Source organism: Dipodomys merriami, unplaced genomic scaffold (assembly GCF_024711535.1).
Source record: "Dipodomys merriami isolate MVZ:Mamm:240054 unplaced genomic scaffold, mDipMer1.0.p SCAF_13, whole genome shotgun sequence".
Classification (NCBI taxonomy): Eukaryota; Metazoa; Chordata; class Mammalia; order Rodentia; family Heteromyidae; genus Dipodomys; species Dipodomys merriami.
In genome coordinates, this window is record NW_027202604.1 from 41,278,623 (window position 1) to 41,293,285 (window position 14,663).

At 49.8% G+C, this 14,663-nt stretch overlaps 1 protein-coding gene across 3 annotated transcripts in view; it reads left to right on the top strand.

The window, feature by feature from the left end:
• LOC138824864 (MICOS complex subunit Mic25-like) overlaps nucleotides 1–14,663 on the top strand; it is a 223,714-nt gene that overhangs the window by 181,829 nt on the left and 27,222 nt on the right. For 2 of the 3 annotated variants that reach the window (XM_070019264.1, XM_070019266.1), the window contains exon 6: nucleotides 3,020–3,090. The exons of the other annotated variant lie outside the window; for it this stretch is intronic. In XM_070019264.1, coding sequence (XP_069875365.1) covers nucleotides 3,020–3,090 — 71 coding nt within the window. The remainder of the gene's footprint in view (nucleotides 1–3,019; nucleotides 3,091–14,663) is intronic. 3 annotated transcript variants of the gene reach the window in all.

A 14,663-nucleotide genomic window follows, 5' to 3' on the forward strand; every position in this document is an offset into this window, starting at 1 on the left:
CACTGTTCTTCATAACAGCCAAATGATGGAATCAGCTGAAGTGCCCAACAACAGATGAATGGATAAAGAAGATAATGGGTGTGTATGAATACTACACAGCCATAAAGAAAACGAAATGTCATTTTTCAGGAAAATGGATGCAACTAGAGGACATCATGCTGTGTAAGACAAGACAAACTCAAGCTCGGAAAATAAAATACATGTTTTCACTGACATGCGAAACTAGACCTAAACGACATTCATGTTCACAGACATGTACATAGGAATGTGTGTATGGTTAGACAGAATATGAACCAAGCTAAGAGACTGCTCGGGAGGAAGAGGAGAGGGGAGAATGGGAAAAGAGAGTGAATAACTTCATAAGTGTGTGTGTGTGTGTGTGTGTGTGTGTGTGTGTGTGTGTGTGTATGTGTGCGCGCGCGTGCGTGTGTGTGTTTGTGTGCGCGTGTGTATCATCCCCCGAGAAGGTGGTCTGACACACCACCCTGGCCACGCTACCCAGTGTCCCTTTGTAGCCTGGGAGCAAACTGAGTTTGTCTTGGAATCCCTGGACACTCGGTGGGTTTCAGGATGAACACAGGGTGGGGGAGGTCAGTTCTCCCGAAGCCCCAGATGGTGGTGAGTTCTGGGGTCTATCCAGGGCTCTCCTGTCCACGAGGTCGTTGCCAGGCCCATGCCAGGCCTGTGAGGCAGCATCTGGTACAGTACCGCCCAGTGTGGCCTAAAGACTTTCCTGTGTTGTGAAATGTGCAGCAGCCAGATTCGAGGAGAGTGGGGCCTGTTCACGGAGTCATCTGGAAAAACCATAAGAGGACGCTGCAGTGCGGTGATCTCAACCACTTCTTGGCCTGCAGGTACTTCCTGTGACAGTCTTAGCAACCGCACATTTGTTCATCTCAGCCTGCAGTCGACCTAGCCACTCCTGGTTCCTGCAGGCCAGCTGTCGACCCTTGTGAAGTCTATCCCATATCACATGGGGTCCATCTTGGTCATGGCTCCTCCCATTGCAGGGTCAGCCAGGGGTGATAGGTCTGGAAGCTGGCGGCCTGACTGAAACACCCTGTGAGTGTTTGGTCCAAAGCCTGTGAGGTTATGCTGTGAGGAAGGAAGAGTCTGGGCTCAGCTAGAAGCACCTAGGATTCAGCACAGTTTAACGTTACAGCCCAGCAGCATTCTGTGCTGGATTGGTGGGTGCCTTGGGTGGTGCCTACCGCTTAGTTAAGAAAGCATGGCTCAGCAGAAGCAAGCTGCTTACCCAGGGACACAGCCAGTATGTGCCAAGCTGCCACCAAAGTTAGAAGGTGGCTTTGTAGACCATGCCACGTCTTCACAAGGTCCTCAAGGAGGTCGCAGAAGAGCACCTACTTGGAGGGAGAAGAGGGGCTTTGTGCCATTCCTCTTGTCCTTTCCCCCTCTACCGGGAGAGGGGAGAATGGGAAAAGAGAGTGAATAACTTCATAAGTGTGGACTGAGAGATCCAGAGAGAACATGGGGCTGGAGAGCGTACTGTGTGCCTGCTGTGTGCTGGAAGCATTGGCATTTCCCACTGAGGGGCTCTGGCTTAGAGGAGAGGAAGCGCGAAGAGGCATGCCTCGTGACATGCCTAGGCCCACTTTGCCGCTTGAGAGTGGCAGGCCCCATGTGGAGACTCATCCCTGCTGGTAGTGGCCGAGCGCTTCAGGAACTCTGCCTCTGAGGTTCCTTTTTCTTCCCTGACCACCCTCTGAGGCTAGGTAGGGGTTGTGTGGGAGTCCCAAGAGAGGATATAGGGTACCTTCCTCCCATGCCTGGCTATCCGAGGGCGAGGTCCCGGCCCACCTTGGTTGCCTTCCTCACAGTCCTGATTGAGCTCTGTGCTATGCAGGAAGTAGTTGTCTGTGGGGCTGATTCTGAACAATCTCACCTGTAAGGACTAGCATGATCCTTTTGTGCGGGCAGAGCCAGGCTAAGCACGTGGCCTGGGTGGACAGAGCCAAACTCAGGAAGCACAGCCCTGTGATCTCGCTGCAAAGGCCTGGTGTCTAAAGGAGGCCAGGCCTCAGGTAGGCCCGTGTTGCCTCTGCAGCCATGTTCATCACCCTGCACAGGGGAAACCTGATCTAGCCCTGGCTTAGGTTGCTTTCCCCTAGAATCCGCTTCCCACAAGACTGAGCCTTGAGCCTTGGTGGCTTCTCCAGCCACTGGGTATCATCCATTTGGGCCTTGAAGCCCTCCCACCTGGAACCGCAGGTGTTAGAACATGTGTTCATGCCTCTCTCCTCTGGGAGCGAGTAGTAACTCAGGAGCCTGTTCCGGATGGAGCAGAGCGACTGGCCTGGGAGGCACACAAAACAGTTAACCCCAGCTTTTTCCACCAGCCTGGCTCCAAGGCGGTGTCCACTGCAACAGATAGTCTCAGGCTGGATGGAGGGTGGACCTTTAGAATATCTCTGCTGTGCTCGGGACTAGTGGCTACCGTGCTGATAAGTGGGTGTTGTGGTTGGCAGCAGAGTGTGTCCCAGGCTGGGAACCCACACTCCTGGGTGAGAGCCTGACACACTGCCCTTGCTGTGTGACTTTGGTCATATCACTATACCTCTCTGAGCAGCAGAGTCCACCTAAAACCAGACTGAGTTTTTTTCATTAGAGATGATAGATGTTTTAGGCTTTGTAGATCATACAGTCTTCGTCACAACTACTGTAGTCTGTCATTGTCACATAAAAGCAGCTGCAATATATAAACAAATGAGTATGGTTATATGCCCGTGAGACTTTACAGAATGGGGGCCAGTAGGTTTTGCCTGTGGCTTATGAGGCCCTAAACTACAGGATCTTGTTGTGTTCTTCCAGCACTTGCTATTCTAGGACCCTAAAGCAGCAGGCAGTGTGGTAGGAGCTGGAACCCAAGCTGCGGACTAATCACTCTGCATTGCTGCTGGTCAAGAAATTAGCATCTGTTGGTTTCTAACGCGGTTGTGTCCCATGAGGGCCAGGGGGATGTTTCAGCCTTTGGTAACCAGTTCTCTTTTTCTCTTTGTAGAATGCTGAGATGTATAAACTGTCTGCTCAGCAATTCCACGAGGCAGCTTCGAAAGCAGAGAGCGTAATAAAGTAAGAATTTGCTTATTGTTCTTTGTAAACTTGGCCTGCATTTGTAAAAACCCTCGCATGTGGTTTGATGCCTGCTGCTACCTGCCTGATTTCACATTTCTCTAATAACACGACAGCCATCTGTTCCTCAGCTCCCTCACCTGAGCCTAAGCTAACCATTGGCTAGTGGTAATTGCCTAAATTAGCACTCGGCTCTTTCCAGTTCCTCGGTCAGTTGGAGTGGGCGAGGCTAACTGTCAGAGATGTTTTCCAGGCTGGGATCTGGTGAGCAGCAATTTCCACTGTCCGCCTGGGCAAGGAGAGGTGATCAGGCCCCGGAGGAAGCCAGCGGAGGGCTTTGAGGTGTTTTCAGCATATCTCCAATCTCTGGAGGGCCTATAGGGGAGGAGTTCACCCTGTCCCTGTAGGCACCTCCTGTCACGTGCAATTGGGGTGGGACACAGTTTACTCCCAGTGGCTCAGGGAGATGGATGGCTTGCTCAAGTGACAGGCTGCGGTGCGCTCCTTGTGTTGTCTGTCCTACTCCTGGACTGTCCTTGAACACTCAGCCCCAGCCCCAGGGAGACACAGGTAGGTTCTGTGCTCCTTACAAAGGCAGCTTTGCTGAACTTAGAGTGCTGGTGCCTGTGGAGGAGGAGTGGAGCCTGTGGGACCTGTGTGTGGAGAGGGTCTGTGCACCCAGGAGGCCCCACCAGCCTCCCACTCCCTCCCCACAGGGAGTCAGGTGGTTCTCAGGCAAGCCTACTTGCTATGAAGTGGTTGGATCTGGCACCGCAAGGAGATGTCAGAGATGTGTTTGGCTACTGGGTAAAGGGGAGGTGTCGGAGTACGTGTGGAAATAACAGTAGCAAGCCGGTGAGGAGGTGGGCAGATTGAACAGAGAATGGCTGAGTACTCCATTCCTCCGTGTGGAGCCCGTGGAGCTGGGCAGCGCTGGGCTGTGGCAGGATCATGACCGCCGCCACTGGAGGCGTTACTAAACAGGGGCCCTCTGGCAGGCCCTGCAAGGTCATTTGGTCATTTGCTGCTATCCATTTCACAGCTGAAGAGCTGAAACCGAGGCTAGAGACTTCTCTTACAGTGTTGAAGGCATGGCTTGCCCAGCCCATGGCACGGGGGTGGGGTGGGAGGCCCTGTAGAGGTGGAGACTAGTAGAAGGAAGATGGTTACTGCAGGTGCCTTTGAATGGGATCTGGGACCCATCCGCTCCTGCTGTTGGTTCCCTACTACCCTGAGGTGAGTGGTTCCTCCTGCCAGGGGTGCTAGCACCATGGCCCAAAGCAGCAAAGGCTGAGTTACATGGACAGGAACCTTGACACAGAGCCAAAGCAAGCTCTGCTTCCCTTGAGGGGGGCAGGCCAGCACGGCTGACTGGAGAGCTGGGGTCAGACCTGGCTCAGGCTGTGGAACCGCATTCTCCCCACGTCCCTGCAGGCAGCAGAAGGCGAGCTGGGAGCCTGCCTGGGTTGCAGACTGGCTGTACCTCCGGTCAGGGAGTGCCCGCGCAGGCCTGGCGCCAGTGCGGTCCAGTCCTGGTCCACAGCAGGCTCACTGTGGGCTGGGAACGGAGCCATTCTCCAGTGTGATCCTCTTAGGAACTGGCACCTCTGGAGGGATCAGGCCCCCCTTGATGAGTGGGATTAGTGTCCTCATGAGAGGGAACCCAGAGGGCTCCCTTGCCCCTTCCACCGTGAGAGAACCTAGAGAAGGTCCTGTCCGTGAGCCAGGAAGTGGGACTTCACCAGGTTCTGCACCTGCCGGCACGGCCAGCTGGCACGGCCAGGCACCGGAGCTGTGGGAGGATGTCTGTGGCTGGAGGCTGGCATATCTGTGGCACTCAGCTTTAGTAGCCATTTGAGTCACTCACCACACCTGCTTGGTGTGGAATAGAGCATGCTTGATAAATGCATTAGCTTTCCAATGCAGTAAACAAAAAGCAGTGTAAAGTTAAAGATTGTTTTCCTTAAATATCAAGGGGGAAAAAACCTCTGGGTAGGTATCTTGGATTAGCAAATGACTGTAAATGTCATGGAAGTAGATGCCAACTACTGGTGACGGTAATCTTTGGAGTTTTCTTCCAAGACAGTGGAACATCTTTTAACAGCTTTGAGTAAATTGAATGGTTACTTACAGGCCAAACTCTATGTCAGTGTTTTCATTCATTCATCTAACACATATACACATATATAGAAAGGCTGCTAGGCCCCGCGGAGACAGTGAATAGTATCTTGGGAATGACAAACAACTCTTAAACTTAACTGCACAACCAGCTGTTGCTGCACAATTATTGTTTGTGAAAGAATTATGAAAGTACATGTCAGAGGAACCTAACCTAGACTTAGAAGAAATTATCTGTAGAATTTGAAGTGACTCCTTTGAGATGAGTTGAACAGAAGAAAGGAAGGGAAAAAGGTATTTAAAACTAGTTTTAGCATGTGCAAAGGCCCCGTGGCAAGAAGTAGATTATTTAAGGAGCAGAATGTTTTGGCTAGCTGTGAATCACTTTTAGACTGAAGTAGTCTCCTAAGATGATAATGGAGATCCCTGTGATGTTGTACCTAACATACTGTCATAACACACCACATTAATTACACTTGTATTTGTGGTGTACTGGTGTAAACAAACCTATTGAACTGCCAGTTACATAAAACTGTAACACATACATTTATGTAGACTACATGGTACTTGATAGGAAGTGACTGTTAATGGCTTGAGATGCTCAATGAACTGTACTTAATATTTTAGATTAGGCTCATCTTATAAAAGAAAACTTCACTGTAAAGCTGATGGCAGCAGCCGGGCGGCAGCATCCTCCTGCATGGGCCTCCTACATCCGTGTGCACCGGAAGCCTCACCTGAGATGAGCCTGGGGGCGGGGGGGAGTGTACCAGTGATGTCCACACCAGGACTACTCTGTGTTTCCAGCCTGCCTTCCTCTCATGTAGCTGAGTGAAGCCCACAGATCTCTGTCTATAAACACAGCTTTAGCTGCGGCCTGTTCTGGTGTATTGTGTTTTTATCATAATTTGTTCAAAATTTTTCCAATTTTCATCCTGATTTCTTGTTTCGAAGAAATGTATTGATTAATTTCCAAATGTTTGAGATCTTTAAATTTTTCTGTGGATTGTGGGGCTTGAACTCAGGGCCTGGGCGCTGTCCCTCGGCTCTTCAGCTCAAGGCGAGCGCTCTACCATGTGAGCCACAGCACCTCTTCCAGTTTTCTGGTGGTTCATTGGAGATAAGAGTCTCATGGACTTTACTGCCCGGGCTCGCTTTGAACCGTGATCTCAGCCTCTCTCTGAGCCAGCAGTACTCGGCTTGTTTGAGAATTTTCTACTTACCTTTTAGACCATTGATTGCTAGTTTAAATTTTTTTGTGACAAGAGTCTTGCTGTATAATCCAAGCTGATCTCAAACTCACAAGTCTTCAGCCTCCCCTGGGACACAGGTGTGTCCACAGGAGGTGTGTGCCACACTGGGCTGATTTTAGTTTAATTTGCCATAAAAAGAGAATAGTCTTCCTTGTTTGAATTTTTTTTGAAACTTGATTTTTGATTCAGTATATAATCTGTTCTGGCAGACCTTTTTCTGTGTACTTAAAACAAATGTGTGTCTTGTCAATGAAACCAGTTGTTCCATATTCAATTAGGGTCTGTTATTTAAGCATGTTTAAATTTTCCATGTCTTTACAGAATGGTGAATTTATTGTTTCTTTCTGAGATCATTTTTATTTGTTTTTCACATGGTAGGTAAAAGTACTACTACTGAGCTACAGCCTCAACTAAGATCACTTTTCTTAGGACTAAAGAATGTCTTTTAAGCTGGATGTGGTGATGTACACCTGTAATTCCAGCCCTTGGGAGGCAGAAACATGAGTATGAGGCCAGTCTGGGCTAAAAAGTAAGATTAATCTCCAAAAAAAACAAAAGAAACAAACAAACAAAAAAAATTACCTTCCTTTAGTATTTCTCTTAGTATAACTTTACAGATAAAATTTATATTTTCTATTGTGTGGAAATATCTATTTCATCTGCATTTTGAAAAAGATAATCATCTTTCAGCTTTTTGAAGATAGCTTTAACTCTTGTTTATTTCTAGTGTATGTTTTTCTCTTGAGATGGCAGTTGTTGATTTTACTCCTGCTACTTTGGGGTTCATTCTTTTTTCCTGACTGCTTTTAAGATTTTCGCTGTCCTTGGTTTTTAGCAGTTTTACTAGGTTTTTTTCCTTTGTAGGGTTTACGTCTTGGAGTTCGATGTCTTTTTGTCAGTTTGGGAAAGTTCTCAGCCATTATCTCCTTAGATCTCTCCGGGCTGCGCTGTCTGTCTCCCCCTCAGGACTGCCAGCCAGCTGCATGCATTACTGCCTCATAGGCCGCTTCTCTTTCCTGTTTCATGATTTTAAATTTTCATACTGTTTCTGCATTTTTCCTCTTGGTCTTTCAGTTCACTTATCCTCTTTATGGTGTCAAGTTGGCCTTAAACCTACTTGGTGGATTCCAAGTTTCAGCTGTTGCATTATTTTTCTGTTATACATGTTGCCTTTTTTAAAGGATTTCTAGTCTTTGGTGGAGTTCTGCTCTTGGCATGTTTTCTTGAACATAACAATAGTTGTGTTAAAGTCATCTGAGAGCCTGTGTTGTTGCCCCCTTTTCCCTTTGTGTGCATGACTCCTGTTTGAATATCAGACATGGTAGAGAGAACACAGAGGCTCCGGTGACATCATCTTTCCCAGAGATGTTTGCCTGTTCCACAGTGGCCACCAGATGAAGGCAGGCCTCCTCGCTCCCGTTGGGACTTGGCCAACAGGAGGCTGCTGACCGTCCTCCTGACACCCACTCTGCTGACTGCCCCTGAGCCAAGGATGTGGCCCTCCAAGACTCCATCTTGGTGAGCCCTAAACCACTGCTTTTGCATTTTCTAGAAATGGCTCTTTGGCCCTTCAGGAGCCTTTGGGTTATCTTCTTCACCTCTTTCCTCAAGTAGCTCAATAATTTACATGTTTTTAAAAGAACAAAGTGGCCGAGTGTTGTTCAAGAAGATGGCTGAGTGTTGTCTTGCTACTCTCAAGAATGCTTCCCTTGGGGTCCCCGGTGCTGTGGCAGCTTCTGGCTCTGAAGGACCTGTCCCCGGGCATTCCTCTGAGCCTGTCCGCTCAGCTGCCCTGCCTCCAGCTGAAAAGCTGCCTTTTAGGCTGAAGCTCAGCCTCTTCTCTTAGACCAGGAGCTGCCAGAAACCTCCAACATGCACACTCATGGCTCCATGGCTACTTCTCACCTCGTGGCCTTCTAGGCCCCGCCTCTGGGTCCTTAGATACCTGCAGACAGACTCATTTTTATTTCAGTTTAACTCCTCTCTTCCCTCAGGGAGAGTGCGGGTCTGCCTCATTGTGGCTGGAGAAAGGTTCTTGACGGTTTTTGCAAGGTATGGTTGGACTTGGCCAGGCAGAAGAAGCCATCTCAGACAGAGCAGATTGAGCCAAACACTGTTAGTAGCAGTAAGGGTGAATCAGAAGGACCCCCAAGCTTTTCTTGAGATTCTCAAGCTTTACCAAAGCCTGTCCAAATGGAGGCGGGCCAAGCCGAGAGCTTGCTGTGGTGAGGCAGGCTGGCAGTTTGGGACTCTAGTTTTGGAAGAAAAGTGCTGTTGAGATAGAAGTGAATATCTAAACTGTGTGTGTGTACACCCCCTGGCCTCTGCCTCCCTGCAGCCCAGCAGGCGGTAGTGTTCCGGTTTTCTGAAGGAGGAGATGAAGACCCCAGGGAACAGCCTGCATCTATTGTGTCACATCCATTTTTTATGACAGCCTTCAGTCCTCCTCCCGCGGGATTCATTCAGAGCCTGTCTTGGCTTCTCATTGTCAGGAAGCTTGTACAGTCTTCCCTGGCCCCACAAAGAGTCGGCCCTCAAAGAGGTTAGAACAATCGAGTTGAAGGAAAAGGTTATTAACTGTTTCCTGAAACTGAGTCATTGTGCTCCAAGGACTTTGATGCAGAGAGCTGTGATTAACAGAGCCGGGGCTGACTGGGAGCATGCGGGAGCTGAGCTGCCACAGGGTCTCCTGCACTCAGAAAGCTGTGCAAGCTGGGGGGGGGGGGGGGGGCGGCGTAAGGGAGTAAATAGACGGTACCTCAGTGCACATCTGTTTAGTTAGCTGAAGACTGATGACCTATTAAAACAATAGTCATTCATTTGAACCCCAAATAAAATGGCATTCTAAACAGTCTTTAATCCAGATAACATTCAGCGCGGTCTGAATTCCAAAGATGTTACTTCCCTATTTAGGTAACCTTAGATAACCTCCATAAAAGAAGCTACAGTGGTTTAGAAGGATCAGTCTATTCTTTTAGAAGTTAACAAATCAAAGCCCACTTAATAAATTCATTAACAAATCAAAGTTTAGTTAACAAGTTTGTTTATTTGGTTTTTTTTTAAGTTACCAAAGGTGTCCGGGAGTAGGGGTGCCTTGCTGGATACTTGTGTAGTCCTGTCTTCTTGCTACATGAAACTTCTAGGCAGAGGCCGGGCTGTCCCTAAAGGCAGGTGTGGAAGCCTAGGAGGGTAGTTGACCTCTCAGGTTCAGATTTCCTGGTCAGTGAAATGAGAGCAAGGGCAGTGCTCACTTCTGCTTGTTCTTAGGAAGAGCAGAGGCGGTGACCCGCGTTCCTCTTCAGAACACACGTCCAGAGTGGCAGGTCTGTGTGTCTGCACTCATTCTCCCCGCCTTGCTGCGGCCCTTATCTTACAAACATACAGCTCTGGGATTAAGCTGCTTGCTGGCGAGCTGGCTGGCTGACTTCCTCAATACTGTGTGTGCTTTCCTCCAGTGCCACTGTTGGCAGAGTAATGCCTCTGTTGTGTAGGGGAGAGGAAAATGCATGGAGAAAGTGGATCCAGAGTGTAGGTGGGCAGGCGGCTAGCCCCTTGCCTGAGTGGGCTTCCTACTCCCCAGCAGATGTGGAGGTGGGGCCCAGCTTTCTTGCATTCCCCTGAGCACAGCCTCTGCTATGCTCCCCTGCACGGCACTGTATCAGCTAGTATCAGCCACCAGGACTGACATGCAACTGTAAGAACCATTTGCCACCCCTGGGCCAGATAAAATCTCCTGATAAGAGTTTTCAGTTTTGAGATTTTGAGCTGGGCTTCTGATTTAAGAACAGACGCTATTGTAGAGTCTTTTCTCTGTGTATCCTGTTTTAGAATGATCACCCTCTTTGTTCCTACCAGGTGATGTCACTTAAATATCCAGCCTGAGCTTATTTTCTGCTTCCTGTCTGTCTTACCTAGTGCTGCATTCCCCTAGCTACCTGGTTAAGATTGTAGCCGTGATAGCTGTGCACCAGGCGGCTGCCATGGTGGAAGTCAGGGGTAAGGTTGACAGGCAGTTGGCTCTGTAGCCTGCAGCAGGGATCGCAGCCTCGCTGCCCATGGTGCGGCCAGGGCACATGACAGACCTCTGAGACACACTCCTGAAAGCTGCTGCGAAGGCATCAGGAGGCTTGCAAGCCTCTAGGAAAGTGTCTGACTCATTATATAGAATAAGTACTCGGGCAGTGTTTGGTCTATCATCTGGAAGCATTTTAGTGAGAGATTGGAGGTCAGAAGCAAAGGACAGCGAGCCCAAGGCACTGACTGAATCTGGAGCTAAGGAGAGGAAGAAACCAGAGCCCAAAGGCACCCCTGTGGCTGTGCCCCAGAGTGACCCTTACTGTGTGTGAGCAGGCAGCCTCTGGCCGTGTCTGAGTGGGGAGGTAGGTCAGGGATCGCGCCGGTCCACTCTGGAATACCAGACAGCTGCTAAAGAGAGTGTGCTTGTGTGTGCACATGGAGAGCCCCTGCCTCACAGAGAACAGTACTTATCCCTGGCCAGAGCATGTGAGTTCAGTTTAAAAAAAAAAAAAAAAAAAAGGACCAAAGGAGACTGAAGCCCTAATAACATGCTTATTTTTTTTAAAGGCAAAAACAAAGACTCTATGGTCATTATAGTTTGTGTAACTAAAACTGAATAAGGCTATTAAAAAGATCCCAAGGAAAGGTGATTTAGGCCAAGGCGGAGACATCAGGAATGATTGTGTTCCTGGCTATGTTTAGTACATGAGTGTATGTGGTAGGAAGAGTAAATGGGTATACGTGAGCGTAAGAGGCTTGGCTTGTAGTGACTGGTGGCCACCTTGGGGTGTCCTAGTGTCTTCATGAGCTCTTGTGGGAGTGAGGAGGTGGTGAAGTGAGTTGGAAAGAGTTAAGAGAAGCATTTTGCTGCCAGGTGTATCAAAATCGTCTATCAGGAATAAGATTGTAGCCTCACTGGAGCAGATGAAATTCGGAATTGGCCCGTGATAGTCTATTGTTTCTTGCCATCATCAGTAGTGAAATGCTTACTTGGCCCTCGGCTATGAAGACACATGGTGGAGACTTGGAGGCTCCAGAGGGAGACTAGGTGGGTGAGGCTGAAGGCAGATATACATTGGGCAGCCTGAAAGGAGAAAGCTGACAGATCCTTTGGAAAGGAGACAGAGGGATGGCAGCAAGGCCAGACCTAGAGTCAAGACAACTCAAGTTAGGTCTAGCAAAGACCTTCCTGATGTGTAGCGAGTGGTGATAACTACATGAAGCACCTAGCCTTCTCCACAGATGTTTAAGGAAAAAGCCACAGTGTTATATCTGTAGTCAGAGTGTGGGGTAGCTAGCCCTCTTCCCATCTGTTCATAGGCAACACAAAGCTGGCATTTTATCTCTGCCTCCCCTGGCTGGCAGGCTGCCTGCCACCATGTCTCCAGGGAAGAGTTGCCTAGTCGTTTGCTCCTGGATGATATGTAGAACCCTATCCACCAGAGACTCATTCCTGTACCCCCCCACTCAGTCCCTGGGCCCAGTACTCACGAAGATTGGAGTATATTTGCATTATAATTTTAATCCTCCTCATTCTCCTTAAAGGTGAGATTGAATGATGATGCTCGATATAATGTATATATAATGGTTCAAGTGCAGACATTCTTTCCAGACACTGACTTGGTGGCAGACAGGATGTGTAGCTGGAGAGGTGAGGCATGGTTCTCTCTGGGGAACAGAACCATCGGGCTGCTCTGCCTGCCATGTCCTCACCTCCCAGACAGCTGGAGTTTGGCGAGGGGCGGGTCCAAAGTCCGGGGCAGGTGGAGCGGACGGCCTTGTCTCCCTCAGATGCACCCTAGTGCCTCTCTGTGCTGTCCTGCCTGCGCACATGGGTCCTACCAGGCAGGAGCTATGTCTTATTCATTCTTGTAGTCCGAGGCCCAGTATTTCAGCACTTTGTGGATATAGAAGCATCTATAATAAATGTGAGAGCCCAGCAGGACATGTGGAAACTGAGGCAGCAAGCACTGAGCTGGGCCTGAGCTGTGAGGCTGTGGGATGGGCCCAGCCTCACCATCTGTGTGAAGAGGAGCAGATGGCCGAGCACTTGGAGTCAGTGGAACAGGACTGCAGTAGTAGGCTTTCCTTGTGGGCTCACTGGGGAGGTGGCTGAGGGCTGGCGGAGGAACAGCAGAGTGATAGAGATGAGGTTGCCCCAGATGAGAAGGGCCTTCACTGCATACCGGAGTGTTCTAGAGCTCATCCTGTAGGCAGTAGCGAGTCGTAAAAAAGCTTTTTAAGTAAGGATTGGTATGATCAGACTTGTGCTTTAGAAGGATAACTGGCAGCATTTGTGAGAACAAAGCAGTGATGGCGTTGAGAGTGGAGAGGTGGCCCCTTCAGCCTGCCAGCCGGGGTGACAAACCATCAGCAGACATGTCCCCAGTGCCTCCCATACACAGTGCTCTCGGGGCACAGCCGTGGTCAGGACCCACATCTCCTGCTCTCAGGGTGATGATTTGCAGTGAAACAAGATGATTATGCAAAGTGCTACGAGAAGACAAAATAAGGTAGCGTGGCGGAGGGTGACAGGGGTATTTAAGATGAGAGCATCGAGGCTGCGCCTGACACTCAAACCCACCTGAGCAACAAGAGCGGGGCAGATGCCCCTGCGAGAGAGCAGAGGTTCTTTCACAAGTTCAGTCCCTGAGCTGGGTCTTGTGGGAAGTGGCACCCTCCGGGAAGCAGGGCCTCCTGACCAAGGCCCTGGGGCTGAGCTGAGCGAGCGTGTCAGGAGGGCATTTCCCCTGTTCTCGCCACTGCTATGGGCCCTGCAAGCCCAGCCAGTGCTGTTGGGTTGCAGGGCCTGGCCTGCACAGCACTCATTCCCATAGAGCTGACGCCCCACCGGCTGAGAAGCTCAGGGGAGCATTTGCCTGCTGGGCGGCCAGCCTCAGCTTGTGCTTTCTTGGTACTCAGAGATCCATGACTCAAAAAACTGGGCTTAGAGACAACAGTTGGTTAATCCCCTGCCCTGAACAAAGACAGAAATGGCATTTCATCCCTGCTCTATTAATGGGCGCACTTGGGGAATAAAGCCACTGTTCCCAGAGGCAGTGGCCGGGGCTCTTTTTCTTTGTGCCACTTCTGTTTTCTTTTGAGTGTTACATTTAGATTAGCTTCTGGGGATTAAATGTTATTACAGCTGAATCTTTCTCTCTCTTTTTTAATCAGTAGAGAAGTAACTGCTTAGCACTGTTGCTATTAGGTTTATTTTCCCAACTCCTGTCACCTCTCCTGTGCCGATTCCTAAGGGGAGGTTTTGTAGGGTTTTGTCTGTTTATTGCACCATGCGTCCAACACTGTGGTCAGAGGCAGGGCTTTCTGTCTAGCCAGACAGTGCTGAACCACACTACTCGGGGCAAGCTTGAGGCCCTGCTGAATTCCTCAAGGGCCCACCATCAGGGCCTGCCATAGTGGTAGCAGCCGGCCCCAGCCTCCTGGTTCTGGTGTCCACTTCTCCCAGGACCAGGTGACGGTCCTGTCACCCCCCAGGGTTCTGCAGACCTCTGACTGTGCAGGCCCCCAGAGCCATGGCATCAGTTCCACCACGCTGAGGGGCTTGTTGCCAGGAACTCACCCGGGGGGCGTCCTCACACCTCCTGTTTCAGACCTGCACGCTCTCTAATGCGGACAGCGTGCACGTTAGGTTTTCTTAGTCAAGGCCATTGCTCTGCCACTTGAGTCATAACTCCAGTTCCATGAAGGTCTCTCGTACGTGTCCTCCACACCTTCTTTTTCCTTCGGCTTTATCTTTCCCTAAACCTTCCAGTAAGGGTCACACCTGGCCTGAAGGCTCCTTCTCCTCCCCTCCCTGTTAGAAATGGACGAGGCCCCAGAAGGCCAGGCAGAGTGCAGAGCTGGCATCGCCCCCTTGTCTGGAAGCTGTGCTCTGTCGGCAGCAGTGTGCAGGAGCTCACAGCTCTGTGTGAGCTGTGCTGTATGCTGTCTAAGCCTTAGCAGGACCCCACTAACCACAGAAAGCTTTCTGTGACCTCATCTCCACTCACAGGCAGGCACAATACACTATGTATGCTTGCATCCAGAGCCTACATATACTCCTCATTAATTTTATTCAGCCTATAGACTGTTCAGAAGTGCAGGTTCTGTTGGCCCTACCATCTCCCACTGTGCCTTCCAAAAAACTTGTTTAAGAGTCCATTCTGCACCTCAGCTGAGACA